Source organism: Nyctereutes procyonoides, unplaced genomic scaffold, assembly GCF_905146905.1.
Source record: "Nyctereutes procyonoides isolate TBG_1078 unplaced genomic scaffold, NYPRO_anot_genome, whole genome shotgun sequence".
NCBI classification, from domain to species: domain Eukaryota; kingdom Metazoa; phylum Chordata; class Mammalia; order Carnivora; family Canidae; genus Nyctereutes; species Nyctereutes procyonoides.
In genome coordinates, this window is record NW_026575043.1 from 11,513,057 (window position 1) to 11,534,568 (window position 21,512).

Below are 21,512 nucleotides of genomic sequence, written 5' to 3' on the forward strand. Positions count from 1 at the left end.
AGAGAGAGAGAGAGAGAGAGGCAGGCAGAGACACAGGCTCCATGCAGGGAGCCTGACATGGGACTCCATCCCGGGTCTCAGGATCACGCCCTGGGCGAAAGCAGTGCTAAACTGCTGAGCCACCCGGGCTGCCCTGGGGAGGTTTTGAGGTTGTTTTTTTTTTTTTTTTTTTTTTTTTTTTAAATGTTTTACCAGTTTTATCGAGATATAATTTAGATATGTCATGGTATAAGTTTAAAATGTACTGTATAGTTGCTTGATTTACATGTGTTGTGAAATGATCACAATGAGCTAAATTAGCATCTATCATCTCATAGAGATAAAACAGCAAAAACAAATATTTCTTCCTGTGATGATAATTCTTAACAGCTTTCATGTATGTCATACAGCAATGTTACTATAGTCATCATGTTGTACAATACATTCCAAGTACTGATCTGGGAGTTTATACCTTTTCACCACCTTCCTCTAGCACCCTCTCCCTCTACTCTTTACCTTTGATGACCACAGATCTCATCTCTTTTTCTGAGTTTGGATATTTTTTTTTTTTTATTCCACATAAAAGTGAGATCACACAGTATTTATCTTTCTCTTTCTGATGTATTTCACCTAGCATAATACCCTTAGAGTCCATCCATATTGTCACAAATGGCAAGATTTCCTCATTATTTATGGTTGAATAATATTCCATTGTGTATGTTATATATCTATACACCATTCATTCATTAGTGGATACCTAGGTGGTTTCCATGTCTTGACTATTGTAAATAATGCTGCTATAAACATCAGGGTGCAGATATCTTTTTGAGTTAGTATTTTTTTTTCTGTTGAATAAATACCTAGAAGTGGGATTGCTGGATTCTCCTCTGTTTTCCATAGTGGCTATACCTGTTTATAGTCCCACCAGCAGTGCACTGAGGATTCCTTTCTCTCAACTCACCAGCCTTTGTTATATCTTTTTGATGATTGCCAATCTAACAAGTTGGAGGTGGTCGTTCATTGTAGTTTTGATTTGTATTTCCATGATAATTAGTGATGTTGAGCATTTCTTCATATACCTGTTAGCCATTCATGTATCTTTGGGAAAATATCTAGTGAGGTATCTTGCACATTTTAAAAATTGGATTATTTGGGAGTTTTTTTGATATTGAGGTATATATGTTCCCTATATATTTTGGATATTAACCTTTTGTCAGATACATGGTTTGCAAATATTTTTTCCCATTCTGTAGGCTGTTCATTTTGCTATTTCTTTTGTGCTGCAGAAGCTTTTTAATTTGATGTAGTCCTACTACTTTTTGTTGCTTTTTCTTTAGGTGTCATATCCAAAAAATCATTGCCAAGATCCATGTCATGGAACTTTTTATCTATGTTTTCTTCTAGGAGTTTCATTGTTTCAAGTCTTACATTTAAATCTTAATCCATTTGGACTTAATTTTTGTGAGAGGTGTAAGAAAGGGGTATAGTTCCATTATTTTGCATGTGAATATCCCTTTTCCCAGGACCATTTACTGAAGAGATTATCTTTTCCATTGAGTATTCTTGACTCCCTTATCAAATGTTAGTTGACCACATATGCTTGGGGTTATTTCTGGACTTTCTATTCTGTTTCATTGATCTATTTGCTTTTATGCCAGTCCCATACTCTTCTGATTATTGTATCTCTATAGTGTAGCATGAGATCAGGAAATGTGATGCTTCACTCTTTGTTCTTGTTTCTTAGGATTGCTTTGGCTATTTGGGGTCTCTGGATGGCTATTTATACTTCTGTTAAAAAAAAAGCCTCTGGAATCTTGATAGGGATTGTGTTGAATCTATGGATAGTTTTTGGTAGTATTGACATTTTAACAATATTCTTCTGGTCCATGAACGTGGGATACCTTTCCATTTATTTTCGTCTTTGATTTCTTATATCATTGTCTTACAGCTGTCAGAGTAGAGATCTTTCCCCTTCTTGATTAAAGTGATTCCCGACTATCTTATTGTTTTTGATGCTATTGTAAATGGGATCGTTTTGTTTTTTGGATAATTTATTGTTACTTTATAGAAAGGTTACCGATTTTTGTATGTTAATTTTGTATCCTGCAACTTTATTGCTTTTGATTAGTTCCAACGGTTTTTTTTTTTTTTTGACAGAGTCTTTAGGATTTTCTATGTATAAAATTATGTCATCTGTAAGTAAAGACAATTGTACTTCTTCCTTTCCATTTCTGATGCCTTTTATTTCATTTTCTTGTCTAATTGTGCTGGCAAGGACTTCTGGTACTATGTTGAATAGGAGTGGTCAGATTGGACACCAGGAAAACTTTCAGCCTTTCACCATTGAGTATGGTGTTAGCTGTAAGTTTATATAGTAAGGCTTTTATTATGCGGAGTTACGTTCCATTTGTACTAATTTGTTAAGATTTTTTTTTTATCATGAGCAGATGTTGAATTTTGTCAGATGGCTTTTCTGCATCTATGGAGATGATCATATGTTTTTTTTTGTCTTTCTATTAATGTGGTGTATCACATTGATTTGCAGGTGTTGAACGATCCTTTCACCCCAGATATAAAGCCCACTTGATCATGGTGAATGATTCTTTTAATGTGCTGAATTCAACCTGCTAGTATTTTATTGAGAGTTTATGCATCCATATTCATCAGGAATATTGACCTTTAGTTTTCTTTTCTGATACTGTCCTTTTCTGGCTTTGATTTTAGGGTACTGCTAGCCTCCTAAAATGAGTTTGGGAGTATTCCTTTCCCTTCAATTTTTTGAAAGAGTTTGAGAAGGATTGGTGTTACAATTTTTCTTGAAATGTTTAGTAAAATTCACCAGTGAAGCCATCTTATCCTGGGCTTTCCTTCATTGGGAGATTTTTTATTATTGATTCAATCTCCTTACTAGTAATTGCTATTCAGATTTTTCTGTTTCTTCCTAATTCCATTTTGGTAGTCTTAATGTTTCTAAGAATTTTTCCATTTATTCTAGTTGTCCAGTTTGTTGGTGTATAGTTGTTATAGTAGCCTTTTATGGCCTTTTGTATTTTTGTGGTGTCAATTATAATGTCTCCTTTTTCATTTACAATTTTCTGATTTGGGTCCTCTTTTTTTCTGTGATTAGTCTAGCTAAAGTTTTGTCAATCATGTTTATCTTCAAAGAATCAACTCTTAGTTTGATTAATCTTTTCTGTTGTTTTCCTATTCTCTGTTTCATTTATTTCTTCTCCAATCTTTAGTATTTCCTTTCTTCTGCTAACTTTGACCTCAGGTTTTCTTTTTCTAGTTTTGTAAAGGTTGTTTATTTTGGATCTTTATTCTTAATGTAGGCATTTATTTGAACTTCCTTTTTAAAACTGTATTCTAAAAGTTTTGGTACGTTGTATTTCCATTTTCATTTGTTTCAAGATACATTTTTATTTCCTGTTTATTTTTATTTTTATTTTTATTTTTTTAAATTTCCTGTTTAATTTCTTCTTTGATTCACTGATTGTTCAGAAGTCAGATTTCAAACACTGCTCTGTAACCTACAGACTTCATTCAGATTTCATCAGCTTTCCCACTAATGCCTTTATTTCCTGGGACCAGGATTCAGTGCAAAATCATAGGTTATATTTAGCCACTGTACTGCCTTCATCTCCATTAATCTAGAACAGTTCCTGAGTCTTTGTTTTTCATAACCTCAACACTTTTGAAGAGTACTATTATCTTGCAAAATGCCCCTCAATTTGGATTTACGTGCTATTTTTTCATGATTAAATTCAAGTCAGTGTTTTTTTCCCCCAAGAATACCAGAAGGGCAATGTTGTGTCCTTCTCAGACACATATTTATATGTTTCATTACTGTGGATCACGTGGAGGGAAGTGTCTGTTATACTGTCTCCCCTTTTAATTTATGGGTATCTTGTGGGAAGATACTTCAAAACTGTGTAATAAATATGCTGTTTCTCTTCATCATTTCTCTAATTTTAGCAACCATTAGAATTCTTGCCTGAAACAATTATTGTTGTGCTTACCAAGTGGTGATTTTTTATGTTTGTCATTTTTTTTTTTTGCAATAATTAATTGGAATTCTACTACAGGAGAATTTCTCCTCTCCCTCCATTTGTTTGTTCAGTTGCTTATTTAAATCGCTGTGAGCTTGTGGATGTTTGTTTTATCCCCTGAGTTATAACCCTGTCACTACCATTATTTGTTGCTCAGATTGTCCCAGGTTGAGCCACTGGAAACCGCTTCAGGTTTCTTCTTTGTCCTTGAGATGTGTCCCCATTATATTTGAGTTGTCTTTCTCTTAAGGCACCAGAGGATGTTCCAAGTTAATCTTTAGATGGTATTTTTTTTAATGTGTGGTTTGCATTTTGAATTATTTTTGCATATTTTAGGTATGAAGATACATGGGCTGCACTTCACAGAAGAGCCAAGGAATGTGCAAGTGCTGGAGAGGTAAAGAATTAGCTCATCTTAAACTTGTGGGAAGAATATCTTTTTGTGATGTTAAATGTTAGTATTTTGTTTTGTTTAGATTTTTATTTATTTATTTGAGAGAGAGAGAGAGATGAGCAGGGGGGAAGGACAGAGGGAGAAGCATACTCCCTGCTGAGCAGGGCATCCAATGCAAGGCTCCATCCCAGGATCCTGGTATCATGACCTGAGCTGAAGGCAGTGGCTCTACCGATTGAGCCACCCAGGTGCTCCAAATGCTGTTTTGTAAGGAATTACATTTGGGATTACATTAAAATGTTTTAAAGGATATCTGAAATTTAATTTAGTAGTTGATTATAAAACTCCCTAAATTACATTTTGGTAATTTCTCTAAACTAAGCCTAAGTTTAGTTAGGCTAAGAGACTTTGTGACTTTTATTCTCAAGTCATAAGTAAATATTTGGTTCATCTAGGTATAATGTTTTGAATTTACGTCTGTTGCCTAAAGTCATTAATTTGCTTAACAAATAAATGTAAATGTTTCAGATGTCATCATCACTTCTCTTAGAAGAACAAATTATTTTCTAGCACTACATGAAGAGTGTATAATGAACAAAAGTGACCGGTAATTAAAAGTAGTTGGTACATGTACTGAAAGCTTTATTAGCTAAGATCAAATACTCTGTGCTATTGATGTCAATCAAACTTCTTTCTGAAAACATTTCTGTGATTCTGACTTTTAATTAATTTAGACTGACTTTAGTTATCACTTACCTAAATTAGTGAAGCTGTAGCAGTTACACAGAGCAGAGTAGTACATGTGATGAAAGTTAGACATTAGTGTTTCTGTTAGAAGTTACTGAAAAGAGGGAATGTAGGTTTCTGATTGTAAGGCAGATCAGGTACTTTGAAAAGCCTTGTAGCTACAGGCTAAATGCTGGATAGATTTTTTAAAAATTATTTAATGCATTGGGTTCACAAAAAGTAAGGGAGACCCTAAAGGGGGGGAAAAAGGAAGAAGAAGAAGAAGAAAACAAAAAAAGAACAGGGAACTGAAATCAGAGTAGCTTAAAAAAAAAGAAAAAAAAAACACAACCCATAGAAGCTGGGGTAAAATACTAAAATAAAAGCTTTCAAGATTTATGGAGAAAGGAGACTTTGTGGGGAACTGGATCTGAGACTTCTGCACAGAGCTCTTGGATCTCTGAAGTGGCTGCATCCCTCAGTGAAAGGTTAGAGTAGAAAAGAAAAGCTACCTGTCTGCAAAAGGAGGCGACATGAAAACTTCTCTACCTTCAGAACAGCTTAGAATAAATGCAGTCCTCTTTCTGGATTTGTTACTATCGCCTTGGCCTCCTTTCAGTGTGGGGCTCCAATTTCTACTTCCTGCACGATCGAGGAACCACTGAAGTAAAAGTGAAAGGATCACGGGTGACTGTTCCTTGACACCCAACAGAAACAAACACAGCTTCTACATGGAGGGAACTGGATAAACCTAGGCCCCTTAGTGTTTCTGCAGACTAAGGATGTGAGATATTGCAGACTATTAAATAGGTATATGAAAAGTTTTTGAAAGCTTTTATAGAGATAAAAGATGGATTGAAAAATGAGTAAGGAATAAGACTTTATCAAACACGACTTTAGAAAGTCATATTAAAAACCCAAAGGGTGTGCTTCAATAGCACTTACATACAAACGAAGAAAGAATATAGTGTTGTAGAAGTCACTTAGAAGGGATCTCTGAGGTAAGAAAGTGGAAAATATGAAAGATGAGTTAATAGAGAATAGTTACAGAAGATCCTGAGGTTGAACCAAATGAAATTACCAGTACTAGACTAATTTTGATTTGGAAAGTTAGAGTTTCATATGGATCAACTTAACTAATAAACATTATGGGGGCACCTGAGTGGCTCAGTTTGTTAAGCATCTGCCTTTGGCGCAGGTCATCATCTTCAGGTCCTGGGATCAAGCCTCTGCTGAGCGGGAGCCTCCTTCTCCCTCTCTCTGATCCTTCTCCCCACTTAGGACTGCCCTTGTGCATGCTCTCTCTGTCTCAAATAAATAAATAAAATCTTTAAAAAAAGAAACCTAGAAAATGAGGGAAAGACAATGTAGGAGAAGATACATATGAAAGACAAAAATTATAAGGAAAAAAAAAACAATAAATCCATAATCAAAATGGGAGAGTTTTAATATATTCCTCTTAATTGAGAGGGAAAAAAAAGATAAAATAAGTATGGATATAGGAAATTTAAATAATGTGATTAACAAAGTTGATCGGATGGACAAATGCAGACTACTCTCCCGACAAATATTGAAGCATATTTGGAACACGTAAACATTGACCATATACTGTGGCATAAAGCAATCCTCACCAAGTTTCATATAAATGAAGTCATACAGAATATTCTCTGATCTCACTGCAAATGAAGCTGTAAGTAAGAGAAAACAATTTTGAAAATTCCATATGTTTGGAAGTAAAAAATATTATGAGTTTTTATGATTCAAAGAAGGAAAAGCATTGAAAATTTAAAATATACATATGAACTGTTGAATTTTCTCAATTCACTTAGAGGGACTTAGAGGGACGTTTTATTTTTTATTTATTTTTATTTTTTTATTTTTTTATTTATGATAGAGAGAGAGAGAGAGGCAGAGACACAGGCAGAGGGAGAAGCAGGCTCCATGCACCGGGAGCCTGACGTGGGATTCGATCCCGGGTCTCCAGGATCGCGCCCTGGGCTAAAGGCAGGCGCCAAACCGCTGCGCCACCCAGGGATCCCTAGAGGGACGTTTTATAGAGGAAAAAGATGGAGAGTGAGCTAATCTAACAAGTATTTGGAAAGAGAACAGAATAAACCTTAATGAAAGATGATAAAGATAAGTAAATGAAATAGAATATAAAATTACAGTAGAAGCTAAACAAAGTGAAGTATTCTGGGTTTTTAAAGTTTTATTTATTTTTTAGTAATCTCTATGCCTACCATGAGGCTTGAACTCACACCCCAAGATCAAGAGTTACATGCTCTCCCAACTGAGCCAGCACTTTGGGGGCAACTTAGTGCCCCCAAAGTGAAAAGGTCTTAGAGAAGACTAATACAGTAGCTAAGTCTCTGGTGATATTGATCAAGAGACAATTTTAAGAATTGAAGGGAATTAAAAAAAAAGGGGGAATATAACCAGTTATTGCAGAGATTGAGAAGCTTAAGAGTTTATAAACAATTCTGACAAACTTGAAAAGTTAGATGAAATGCAAAAATCCTAGAAATTTTTCCCAAAATCAATTTTAGAAGCAGTTCTAATCCTAAGTAGTATTAAGGCCATTAAATAAATTGTGTTAGTGATTAAAAATTCTGCTAAGGAAGCAACGGCCCACAGAGTTAGATTACTATCAAACTTCTAGGATCTACCATTTCAGTGTTAGACAAATTCTGGCAGGAAATGAAAAAAGTGGAAACTGTGACGAGCTTATTTTATGAGATTAGGGGAGCTTTGATACTGAAACCCAACAAGGGAAGTATGAGAAAGTGACATTGAAGTCTAGTCTCATTCATGAATATAAATACAGAAATTATAAACAAAATAAAATCGTCATCTCTCACTTAACTTCAGTTTCTGGAAATCAGATGTTCTATGCAAAAACTCGATCAAGGAGCCTGTTTCCCATATTCAAAATTGGAAAAGTTATAATGTGTTACATGTCAACCCCAAACCTTCAACCAGCTTGCTTAAATATATTTAAAACCAGCAAAATGTCTACACATGAGGTTAGCAATCTGTTCAGATGTAAAGTGCTTAAGGCATAGTTTTCTGATTACCAAACCATGAACATACTCATTAAACAGTTGCTTATGTACAGTAATATGCACTGGCAATACACAAGGCCTGCATCTCCTTTATGGGTGTACTCCTCACACTGTCTTGTGATTGTGATATGCTGACAATTGTTATAATATAATTTAAGAATCTTCTCACACATTGCTTTAGAATGTGTATCAATCTTAAATATAAAGTTTTCTTATTATAAGTGGTAGCCAGAACTTCGTATTGTTACGTGTATGTCCTGTGAGTGCTGGAAGACGGAAGGCATTCCTCAGTGTGTGGTTGTGTGGCAAACCAAACACAGCAGCACATGAAAAACAAAATACTATATACCAGGTTTATTCCAGGAATAAAAGACTGACATTAGAGATCTTTTTTTTCCCCCTTGAGAGAGAGAAAAAGAGAGAGAGTAGCGGAGAAGAGGGGCAGAGGGAGGGAAGGAGTCTTAGGCTCCACACCCAGCATGGAGCCTGACTCGGGACTCAGTCTCACTACCATGAGATCATGACCTGAGCCAAAATGAAGAGTTGGACACTATGCTGTGACTGAGCTGCCCCAACATTAGAGCTCTTTTAAATGCAGTTGACCACGTTTATGTATTAAAGGAGAAAAATATATGATCATCAGATGCAGAAAATACAATGAATGATTGTACAATATAATATAATCAAATGTAAAATTCAATAAAATTAAGCATCTAGTAAGGGTAAAATGATTTAGCAGGTTTTTGTAGAAGACCTGTTTGTCCTGATATCTGTCAAAACCTGCAGTATTTGACTTGTAGTGCATTGATGGCATATTCAAACATCTTGCTAAGTCCTCTTTTCTAATAACTTGTATTTGGGCATGGGAATTCATTTGTGTAAATGGTAGGATTTGTTTCTTTCCTCCTAATGTGTACAACTTCCATTTCTTGGTATCTTTTTACACTGGGTAGAACTTTCAGTATAATGTTGAGTAACAGATAAAGACCTTCATTCAAATTTTGGCTCCATCAGAGTTGAATGTGAAAGAAAAATTACATCTTTTGGGAAACAGTGGAAGACCTTTAAGACCTGAGGGTAGAGAAAGATTTATGGAAGGTATAAAAAGCACCAATCAAAAATGCTAACAGTTGTTTTCAGAGCTTGTTTGTTAACACCATGAAAAAGTTAAGCAGTTCATAAAACAGAGGACACAAATGTTCAGAAAATCTGAACAGCATATACAAACCAAAAAAAGAGGGCAGTAACTTACCCGATATGAAAGTGAACAAAAGATATGGCCAGGCATTTTACAGAAGAAAATACAGGAGTGGCCAATAAACATATGAATGTGTGTTTCAAGGATTAGTAATCAAAGAAATACAAGTTGAAACCACAAATTTATACTCGTTGGATTATTAGAAACTTAAGCCTCAAGCTTCTCTGCAGATGGTCGTTATGAGCAGAGGACAGTTTTGTTTTCTTCCTTGGAAGAAATGTGATGAGGAGCAGCTAGAACCCGGGAACATAAGGCCATTTCCACAATCGCATTAGAAAATGCACACTGGCATTATGTAGGTGTTGAGGTTGAGCTCTCTCTCCAACAGTTCTCCTCCTGGGGCTGTCTCTAGAGCGTTGCATCTCAGGCTTTCCTCTGATAATGCTGGTGTGGCACATATTTCCTCTGATAATGCTGGCATGGTACTTATTACATAGTAAATAGATGAGGTTACTTGAAGTCAGAGGTAGCTAGGCTGGGGGAGGTCTGATTACCCCAAGTCCTATTGAGCCATTCTGAGATGAGCGCGGTACCTCAGATGCACCTGTAACTCATTTGTGAAACTTACACGTGTGCACCAGATTTGTCCCAGAATGTTTGAGCAGGTTTTTTGAAACTTTAGGCAGTCACACAGTCCATCTACAGAATAAATTCATAAAATCAGATACCATACAGCAGTGAAAATTACTGAACTGCATCTATGTGAATCAGCATCGATGAGTCCCACGGTGTTCAGTAAAGACCGTATCCTGTAGTGGAGCTTTCACAAATAATTCTTTTGTTTGTGAGAAGTATTCTATAATATATAGGAGAATTTCCTGTAAGGTATGTTGTTAGATTTATGCTACTTGGGGAGTTTAAATTTATTTGTAGAGTTATTTTAAGACCCACATCTGATCAGAAGTGCCTCTGTTGCTTTCCAGAAATACATTACTCAACTTTAAAAACGAAAATTTAGGTATACCTGGGTCACACAGTTCGTTAAGTGTCTGACTCTTGGTTTTGGCTCAGGTTGTGATCTCAGGGTCCTGATGTCCAGCCCTGCCTTGGGCTCCACACACAGCATGAAATCTACTTAAGATTCTCTCCTCCTTCTGCCCCTCTCCCCTGCACGCATGTGGTGGCTTGAGCATGCTCATGCACTTGCTTACACTCTCTTTCTCTCGCAAATCTTATCTTTTGTTTTTATTTTTTAATTTAAATTCAATTAGCATTTAGTGTATTGTTAGTTTTAGAGGTAGAGTGAAGCGATTCATCAGCTGATTCATCAGGTGTATATAACACCCAGTGCTCATTACATCATGTGCCCTCATTGCCCATACCCAGTTACCCCATCCCCCTGACACCTCCAGTGACCCTCAGTTTGTTTCCTATGATTAAGAGTCTCTAATGGGGGATCCCTGGGTGGCGCAGCGGTTTAGCGCCTGCCTTTGGCCCAGGGCGCGATCCTGGAGACCCGGGATCGAATCCCACGTCGGGCTCCCGGTGCATGGAGCCTGCTTCTCCATCTGCCTGTGTCTCTGCCTCTCTCTCTGTCTCTCTGTGACTATCGTAAATAAATAAAAATTAAAAAAAAAAAAAAGAGTCTCTAATGGTTTGTCTCCTTCTCTCTGATTTCGTTGTATTTTTTCCTCCCTTCTCCTCTGCTCCTGTATTTTGTTTCCTAAACTCCACATATGAGTGAAATTGTGTGATAATTGTCTTTCTCTGATTTATTTCACTTAGTATGATACCCTCTAGTTCTATCCACCTCATTGTAAATGGCAAGATTTTTTTTTTTGATGGCTGAATAATATTCCATTTTTGTGTGTGTGTGTGTACCACATCTTCTTTATACATTCATTTATCAGTGGACATCTGGGCTCTTTCCATAGTTTGGCTATTGTGGACATTGCTGCTATAAACATTGGGGTGCAGGTGCCCCTTTGGATCACTACATTTGTATCTATGGGGCAAATACCTAGTAGTGCAATTACTGGATCATAGGGTAGCTTTATTTTTGAGGAACCCCCATACTGTTTTACAGAGTGACTGTACCAGCTTGCATTCCTACCAACAATGTAAGAGGGTTCCCCTTTCTCCATATCCTTTCTGCTAGCTGTCGTTTCCTGACTTGTTAATTTTAGCCATTTTGACCAGCGTGAGGTGGTATCTCATTGTGGTTTTGATTTGTATTTCTCTGATACCGAGTGATGAGCATCTTTTCATGTGTCTGTTTGCCATGTGTGAGCCTTTGGAGAAATGTCTGTTTATGTCTTCTGCCCATTTCTTGATTGGATTATTCTTTGGGTGTCGAGTTTGATAAGTTCTTTATAGATTTTGGATACTAGCCCTTTATCTGATATATCATTTACAAATATCTTCTGTTCTGTTGGTCTTTTGGTTTTATCAACTGTTTCCTTTGCTGTGCAGAAACTTTTTATCTTGATGATGTCCCAGTAATTCATTCTTGCCTTTGTTTTCTTTTTGGAGATGTGTTTGGCAAGAAGTTGCTGCAGCCGAGGTCACAGAGGCTGCTGCCTGTGTTCTCCTCTAGGATTTTGATGGATTCCTGTCTCAATGTGTAGGTCTTTCATCCATTTTGAGTTTATCTTTGTGTATGATGTAAGAAAATAGTCCAATTTCATTCTTCTGTATGTGGCTGTCCCATTTTCCCAACACCATTTGTTGAAAAGATTATCTTTTTTTCCATTGGATTTCTTTCCTGTTTTGTCGATGATTAGTTGGCATAAGGTTGAGCATCCATTTCTGGGTTCTGTATTCTGATCCATTGATCTGTGTGTCATCAAGTACCATACTGTCTTGATGATCACCGCTTTATAAGAGAGCTTGAAGTCCGGCATTGTGATGCCACCAGCTTTGGTTTTCTTTTTCAATATTCCTTTGGTTATTTGGGGTCTTTTCTGGTACACATTTTAGGGTTATTTATTCCAGTTCTGTGAAAAATGTTGATGGTATTTTGATAGGGATTGCATTAAATGTACAGATTGCTCTAGGTAGCATGGACATTTTAGTAATTTGTTTTTCCAATCCATGAATGTGGAACATTTTTTTCATTTTGTGTCTTTCTCAATTTCTTTCATGAATGTTCTGTAATTTTCAGAGATCCTTTGCCTCTTTGGTTAGGTTTATCCCTAGGTATCTTATGGTTTTTGGTGTGATTGTAAGTGGGTTTGATTCCTTAATTTCTCTTTTTTCTTTCTCATTGTTAGTATGTAGAAATGCAATTGATTTCACATTCTGCCACTTTGGTGAATTCCTGTATGAGTTTTAGCAATTTGGGGGTGGAATCTTTTGGGTTTTCCACTTAGAATATCATGTCATCTGGGAAGAGTGAGCGTTTGACTACTTTGCTGATTTGGATGCCTTTTATTTTCATTTTGTTGTCTGATTGCTGAGGCTAGGACTTGTAGTACAGTGTCGAACAACAGTGGTGAGAGTGGACATTTCTGTCATGTTCCTGACCTTAGGAGAAAAGAAAGCTCTGTTTTTTTGCCTGTTGAAAATGATTATTTGCTGTGGGCTTTTCATATATGGCTTTCATGATATTGAGGTATGTTCCCTCTATCCCTACACTGTGGAGAGTTTTAATCAAGAAAGGATGCTATGCTTTGTCCAGTGCTTTTTCTGGATCTATTGAGAGGATCATATGGTTCTCGTCTTTTCTTTTATTAACGTAGTGAATCACATTGGTTGATTTGCGGATGTTGAACCACCCTTGCAACCCAGGGATAAATTCCACTTGGTTGTGAATAATCTTTTTAATATGCTATTGGATTCTATTGGCTAGTATCTTTAGAATTTTTGCATCCATATTCACCAAGGATTTTGGTCTATAATTCTCCTTTTTGGTGGGGAGGTCTTTGCCTGGTTTGGGGATCAAGATAATGCTGGCCTCATAGAAAGAGTTTGGAAGTTTTCCTTCCATTTTTTAAAACAACTTCAGAAGAATAGGTATTACTTCTTTTTTAAATGTTTGGTAGAGCTCCTTTGGGAAGCCATCTGCCTGGACTCTTGTTTGTTGGGAGATTTTTGATTACTGCTTCAATTTCCTTGCTGGTTATGGATCTGTTTTTTTTTTTTTTTTAAATTTATTTTATTTTATTTATTTATGATAGGCACACAGTGAGAGAGAGAGAGAGGCAGAGACATAGGCAGAGGGAGAAGCAGGCTCCATGCACCGGGAGCCCGACGTGGGATTCGATCCTGGGTCTCCAGGATCGCGCCCTGGGCCAAAGGCAGACGCTAAACTGCTGCGCCACCCAGGGATCCCCTGGATCTGTTTTTTTCTATTTCTGTTTTAGTTTTGGTAGTTTATATATTTCTAGGAATGCATCCATTTCTTCCAGAGTCTCACAAATCTTTAAAAAAATGAAAATTTATTTTAAAGTGTTCTGATGTATTGTTGAGATATACATAAATATTTAAAATGTATGTCTTTAATATACATAGTGTTAAACCTGTGGTGAATTAATTTTGTCAGACTGTGCTCGTGTGTCTTTGGTGGCCTTTAACCAAACAACCTGCCAGGGCAAATATCCTTAAGAACCTTTCGTTCTTTTTTGACAAATTATTTTATACTCATCTACTTTAAAGCTAAGTCTTACTACCTAGTCTTAAAATTCAGATGGTATTTTAGAAAATGAACAGTTGTGATCAATAGTAACTTTTAAGCTTTTTCTACAATTTTTTTATAAGTTCTTTGATTTTTTTTTCTCCTCCCTAGCAACATATAAACAAATAGTTAATAATGACTTTAGGGGTTAGACTCTGAAGGCAGGTTTTTTGTTTTGTTTTTAAGATTTTATTTATTCATGAGAGACACAGAGAGAGAGAGGCAGAGACACAGGCAGAGGGAGAAACAGGCTCCATCCCGGGAGCCTGACTGGGATTCGATCCCCGGTTTCCAGGATCATGCCCTGGGCCAAACCCGGTGCTAAACTGCTGAGCCACCGGGCTGCCCAACTGAGAACAGTTTTTAAAAGTTAGGCTTCCAGTACATTTAATTACTATTTAATTACTATTATTGTGAAATATTTGCTTGCCTTCGAATTGAACTCTTAAGATTCATGGGTTAATACTTTGAAATATAAACTGGTTAAATGAGACATGCTTCACTGTCTTTCTGTTCCACTATTGCTCTCCTCTGGCTGTGGTAGAAAGTTCACTGAACTGTGTGTTGGAAATCCTAGTTTCTGCACTAGTACATTTGACCTTGGGCATGTACTTTATTTTCTCTGTTGTTAGTAGTCTCATCTGTAAAATGCCATAACACCACTTACCCTGCTTACCAAATGAAATTGTTTGGACATCGCATGAAGTTATGTACCCTCAAAGCACTGAAGTGTTGAGTTTCATATACAGTAGGGTCCCATTATTAGCTGTCTTATAAGTCATTGGTATCTTCCTTGTGTCTTCATGCCCCTACTTCAGTGTCCACCAGAAGGAATTTTGGTCTGAAGCACTGTGGGTTTGTCTTACTGCTTAAAAATGAAATAATGGTGTTTGACCTGGCTTTATTCAGAATTATTTATTTAGAGGCAGAAAAATTGGCCTTCTTGTGATAGATTGTTTCTTATTAAGTAAAGTTTAAATACAGTTTTTTTAGAGCGTTTTCTTCTGCTAGCTTTTTATTTCTTCCTTTCATACACCCCTGTAGCACAGTCCCTAGAACATGATCGAGGGCCTGGGCTCGAGTGTCAAATTCATGGGATCCATCTCAAGTCTGCTGTGGCCCTTGGGCAAGCGACATAACTTCATTACACCATAGAGTCTTCATCTGTAGAATAGAAGTGGTAAAAGTGCTTAGTTTATAAGGTTGCTCTGTGGCCTAAAAGAGATAATACACATAAATTGCTTAGCACAGGGCTTGGCACATAGAAAATGCTCAAAATGTTTTTAGTAGTATTGCCTAATCATTGATAATGATTTCTGAGAATCCATTCAATCTCTCATTCTTTTAAAATGGCATTTAGTATATTCTTATATCTTTTCTACATATGCTGCTTCTATCCTGTATTGAGAATATACTTTTCAGTTTTGTAGAAGTCATGAACTAGATTGTAGTTTTAATATTTATGTTGCACTTTAGTTTTCAGTAAAAAATGGTTAAATCAAAAACTCGATTTTTCAAATTAACCTAATTAATTAGGGTAGTTAAGATTTAACAGACTATAAAAAAACATATACCAGGAAAAATATATTATCCTCAAGTCAGCCCTGTGATATAGGAATTATCTTTTCTAGAGTTTAAAAACAGAACCTAAGAGAATTTGGGAGACCTGCTGCCAGGATATAAGCACCAAGTGGGCAAGATGTGTTTTGTTTCAGTCACCATTCCATCTCCATAGCATGAACAATGCCTGGCAGACAGGGTGGGGTGGTCAGTAGAAGTTTGTACAGATGAATTTTATGAATATAGATCCTTGTTTCAAGCCTTAGTTTCCTTATTATTCATCACAGCTAGATAAATTAGCATTGCTAAGCATTCTTAAACTACTCCTAGGGATATTTATAAAACTTGGTTGGCCATAGGCATTTTTAAACATACAAAATTAATGAGCAGTGCAGCTTGAGTAAAGCTTGGTGTCACCTCTCCAGCTCAGTGGAGACTTGTCCAGGAGAGATGATATGGTCTTCTCTCCAGGGTGGGCTGGAAAGCAGTGGGGACAAGGTAAGGAATCCAGGTGGCTTTTAACCTCTCTATCAGAGCTTAGTTCTTTTGTTTCTGTGTTGGGAATTTCTAGATTGTAAAAATGTAGAAATCAAAGCAGTCTAGTACTACATACAAATCATTTTGCATCTAATTTTTTATATTTTTATTTCTCTAAAGTTCTTTGTCACTTTAGTGAGATGCAGTGCAAATTTGTGGTATTCAGGGGCCCCTGCATACCTCAGTTGGTGACACATCTGACTCTTGATTTCAGCTCAGATCAGGATCTCAGGGTCCTGGGATCAAGCCCTGTGTGGGCTCTCTGCACGCAGCAGGGAGTCTGCTTGTCCCTCTGCCTGCCCCCCATTCTTGCATGTACATGTGCATTCTCTCTCACACTCCTCTCTCTCTCTCGTAAATGAAATCTTTTAAAAAAAAAAGTCTTAAAGAATTTGTCATATTCATGTTCTAACTCCTGAAAAATCTTAATCTTGAGATGTGTAAATTGCCTTTCTTAACTGCAAACTCTCATTTACAGCTAACATTCAAATACAGTTTCTTCTGTTATATAATAAACTTTACAGTCTTTGTATTTACTGTACCACAGTGGTTATCTTTCACAATTCTTGCTTATCTTTGGTGGTGTTTTCAAAAGCTGACCTCTCCATGCTCCTTCTAAATCTTATTCTAAGCCTTTTCCCTCCCACCGTGTTAAGACCCAAACAGAATTGTCTGGGAGAATCTGGTGTCTGTCTTTTTCTTCACAGTCTGCAGTGAAAGAAGTTAGAATTCTTTCAGTCCAGTCCAGTCTTTCAGCCACAGCCCTGCTATGAGGAGCGCTTTACATCTGAATTCCTTCTTTGTGAACATAAATGCTTTTCTCCTGTTTTCTGGAATCCATCACTTGCTTCAAGTCCTTCCCATACAAGTACTATTTACCTTCCTTTATGCAGTGTGTTCCTATTTATAAATTGAATCATATATATTCTAAATGCAGTCAGTAACTTTTCTGTTAAAAAAATTCCTTTTGTAAAGCAAGTAATTACCTGGTAATTGTGGTTTGGGTTGTTTTTGTTTTCTTTTTGGTTGTTCATGTTGGGTTTTTGATGTATTTTTTCTAGATTTGGGTTTTCAAACACATGGTTTACTTAGAAACAGGGTATACTTAGAAGTGATTTCTAAGGTCATCTCTGAACTTTCTCCTCCCTGGGGTTAAGATGCAGACAAGCAGTAATTTGAGGTTTTCTGCACTGACTGTTAAGTTGGTGATTTTCTAAGAAAGAAGACAGTTCCAGTTTTCTTTAGGGGGTCCTGTTGTGGATACTCAGTAGAGGAGTTTAAAAGATAACAGTGAGTAACTCACATTATGCTGTCATTTCCTCACTCCTGAAGTCTTTTACTTTACCCTTGCTCCTCTGTGTTGCAGCTGGTGGACAGCGAGGTGGTTATGCTTTCAGCACACTGGGAGAAGAAGAGGACAAGCCTAGTCGAGTTACAGGAGCAGCTCCAGCAGCTTCCAGGCTTATTAGCAGATTTAGAATCCATGACAGCAAATCTGAGTAAGTTTTATTTCTATCTGTACATTACTTTTAGGAATGAGAATAATTTTGGACAGGACTGGATAGAAATTGAAAGCCCTTTAAGAATACATTAAATTCTTGGTTAATATGATTTTTTGGGAAAGAGTGACTTATGGTTAATTTCATGTTCTGATTAATAGAGGATTGGACAGGAAACAGTTTTAAAGTGTAGAAATTATTTCTAAAATATACCACTAACTGTTTCAGCTCAGGAAACATAATTTGTTGATTCTTAGAGTGACTCAGGGTTATGCGTATGACATTAGATCTCAGTTTAAAAGTATAAATATATAGGGGCACCTGGGTGGTTAAGTCTGTTAAGCATCTGACTCTTGTTTTCAGCCGAGGTCTTGATCTCAGGGTTGTGAGCCTACTTTAAGAAAAAAAAATAGTACAAATAAATAAAAAGGGGTTATAGTGACTTTGTTCTGGTTGTAGAATGTACTCTGGAAGTTAATTGCTTTAAAAATTAGGTTTGCTTAGAGCTTCATATCTTGAAATGGGGTTTTTTTCCCCTCCTTGAACTCTTGAGAGATGAAACAAATCCAGGTAAATGAGTACCTGTTTGGCTAAATTTATACCTGTGGAAGTTCATATATATATATATATGTGTGTGTGTGTGTGTGTGTGTATATATATATATATATATATATATATATATATATATATTTTAAGATTTCATTTATTTACTCATGAGAGACAGAGACAGACAGAGAGGCAGAGACACAGGCAGAAGGAGAAGCAAGGCTCCATGCAGGGAGCCCGACAAGGGACTTGATCCTGGGTCTCCAGGATCATGCCCTGGACTGAAGGCGGCGCTAAACTGCTGAGCCACCTGCGCTGCCTTATTTTTGTTGCTTAATTGGATTGAATTATGCTGATATTCTTTATTTCTTGGGTTTATAGTCAAAAGATTACCTTTTATGTTTGATAGCACCACATGAGAGGACAATATTGTGGCTCACTCTTTTCTGACTAAACTTAAGATCTTACTTAAGTGTAAGTGGTAAGAGATATATGGGAGATAAACTTTCTGGGCTGGTAACCTGATCCAGTCATATAGGTAAGAAGCTATGGATCCCCTATCATCAATTCTTATTTTTTAATACTACCCTTTTTAAGCAAAACAAAAATGATTTATAAAGCCAGTAATTAGTAAATCATAAAACAGTTTTTTTGTGTGTGGATGAAATGGACCTGAGAGGTATTTGGAATGCTGTTGGTGATAACAGTAGCTAACATTTAAAGCATGTCTTATATGTCAGAGACTGTCAGGTGCTTTACAAACAGTATCTTTAATCCTCAAAAATTATCTTTAATCCTTTAATCCTTTAAAAGTAGCTATTATTATCCCATTTTACAGCTAAGGAAAGTAAGGCTTGGAGAGATTATGACTTGCTCAGGGTCACACAGTTAATAAGATGTGGATCCAGGATCCCAGTCTCAGTGGGGGATGAGACAGGATGACAGCTATATGCTCTTTTTTTTAAAAAAAATATTTTATTATTTATTTGAAAGAGGGAGCATGCCTGAACAGGAGGGGTAGAGGCAGATTGATACTCTGTGCTGAGCTGGGAGCCCAATGTAGGGCTCGAACTCATGACCCTGAGATCACCACCCAAGCCAAAACCCACAGTCAGACATTTAACCAACTGTGCCACCCAGGCTCTCCTCGTGTGTTCTTTTTTTAAAAAAAATATTTTTAAAATTTATTTTAGAGCACGAGTGGAAGGGGCAGAGGGAGAGGGAGAGGGCCTCTCAAGCAGACTCCACACTGAGTGTGGAGCCTGACACAGGCCTCCATCTTAGGACACTGAGATCATGACCTGAGCCTAAATCAAGAGTCGGACACTTAACTGACTGAGCCCTACAGGAGCCCCTCATGAACTATATTCTTAAAGCTCTGGCTATTAAAAGCATCTTCTGGTGTTGGTATTTTGTTATTCTGGAGGGTGGGGCATGAAAAAGAGATTCTGGGAGATTCTGGATGTTAAGAGAAATGTGAAATAGCTGTGGTTGCCCTCTGCCTCACTTCCCTTTTGTGGGCATACTTTTCAAGCCTTTGATCACTAACAAGAGAGCCTCTAAGACCTTTGGGATTTTCTTTTAGCCACTTTCTTTTGGCTTACCTTCCTGCCTCTGTGTGTCATTTGCTTTAAATTGTCTGTCTTTCTTTCTTTCTTTCTTTCTTTCTTTCTTTCTTTCTTTCTTTCTTTCTTTCTTTCTTTTTTAAGATTTTATTTATTTATGAGAGAGAGAGAGAGAGAGAGAGCGCAGACACAGGCAGAGGGAGAAGCAGGCTCTATGCAGGGAGCCTGACGTGGGACTCGATCCTGGGTCTCCAGGATCAGGCCCCGGGCTGAAGGTGGTGCTAAACGGCTGAGCCACCCAGGCTGCCCGGTTATGTATTTCTTTGCAGATAGGAAAACCTCCCTTTTTTCCCTAGCTGGGAGTAAACTTTGTTGATGGGTGTTCTTTGATACCACTTTACCAATCAAATGCATTTTGCTACAATTCTAATTATTCTTGTGGTTAATTCTGCTTGGGAAATGCAGTTTATATAAGTCTTTCTTAGAATATCCAAAAAAAAAAAAAAAAAAAGAACATACAGGCATACCTCAGATACTGTGGATTTGGTTCCAGACCACTGTAATAAAACAGGTATTGCAGTAAAGTGAGTCAAATGAATTTTTTGGTTTCCCAGTGCATATAAAAGCTATGTTTACATTATACTGTAATCTATTAAGTGTGTAGTAGCGTATGTCTAAAAAATAATGTATATCTTAATTAAAAATTACTTCATTGTTGGGGCACCCGAGTGGCACAGTCAGTTGGGTAATTTGACTCTTGGTTTCAGCTCAGGTCAGGATCTCAGGGTCGTGGGATTGAGTCCCGAGTCAGGCTCCACTCTCGGTATGGAGTCTACTTGAGATTTTCTCTCCCATTCCCTCTGCCCTTCCTTGTAGTACTCTCACACTCATTATCTCTCTAAAATAAATGAATCAATCTTTAAAAAAAAAAAAGACTTCATTGCTAAACAGTGCTGTCCTCTGAGCTTCCAGGGAGTTGCAGTCTTTCTGCTGGTGGAGGGTCTTGCCTCCGTGTTGCTGACTGCTGACGGGTCAGAGTGGTGATTGCTGAAGGTGGGGTGGCTGTGGCAAGCCCTTAAAATAAGAATGAGGTTTGCCTAATCAACTGACTGACTTTTATGGATGATTACTCTGTAGCTTGTGATGCTGCTTGATAACATTTTATCCATAGTAGAACTTCTTTCAGAATTGGAGTCAATCCTCTCAAACCCTGCTGCTGTTTGGTCAACTAAGTTTATATAATATTCTAAATCCTTCATTGTCATTCCAACAGTCTTCATGGGTCATCACCAGGAGAAGCTCCCATCTCAGGAAACCACTTTCTTTGCTCATCCATAACAAGCATCTCCTCCTGAGGTTTGATCATGAGATGGCAGCCATTCTGTCCCATCTTCAGGCTCTACTTCTAACTCTGATTTTCCAGCTGTTTCCACCACATCTGCAGTGACTTCCTCCACTGACATCTTCAACCCCTCAAAGTCATCCATGAGGGTGGGAATCAACTTCTCCCAAACTCCTGTTCACATTACTATTTTGACCTGTTCCCGTGAATCAGAAATGTTCTTAATGGAATCTAGAATGGTGAGTTCTTTCTGCAAGATTTGTAATCTGCTTTTCCCAGATGCATCAGAGGAATCAGTGTCTGTGGTAGCTATAGCCTTACAAAATGAATTTCATAAATAATAAGACTTGAAAGTTAAAATGACTGCTTGATCCATGGGC

At 37.2% G+C, this 21,512-nt stretch overlaps 1 protein-coding gene across 2 annotated transcripts in view; it reads left to right on the forward strand.

Moving 5' to 3' along the window:
* DTNBP1 (dystrobrevin binding protein 1) overlaps window positions 1-21,512 on the forward strand; it is a 127,842-nt gene that overhangs the window by 15,495 nt on the left and 90,835 nt on the right. For both annotated transcript variants that reach the window (XM_055322926.1, XM_055322927.1), the window contains exons 4-5: window positions 4,365-4,425; window positions 17,547-17,679. In XM_055322926.1, the coding sequence (XP_055178901.1) occupies window positions 4,365-4,425; window positions 17,547-17,679 (194 nt within the window). The remainder of the gene's footprint in view (window positions 1-4,364; window positions 4,426-17,546; window positions 17,680-21,512) is intronic.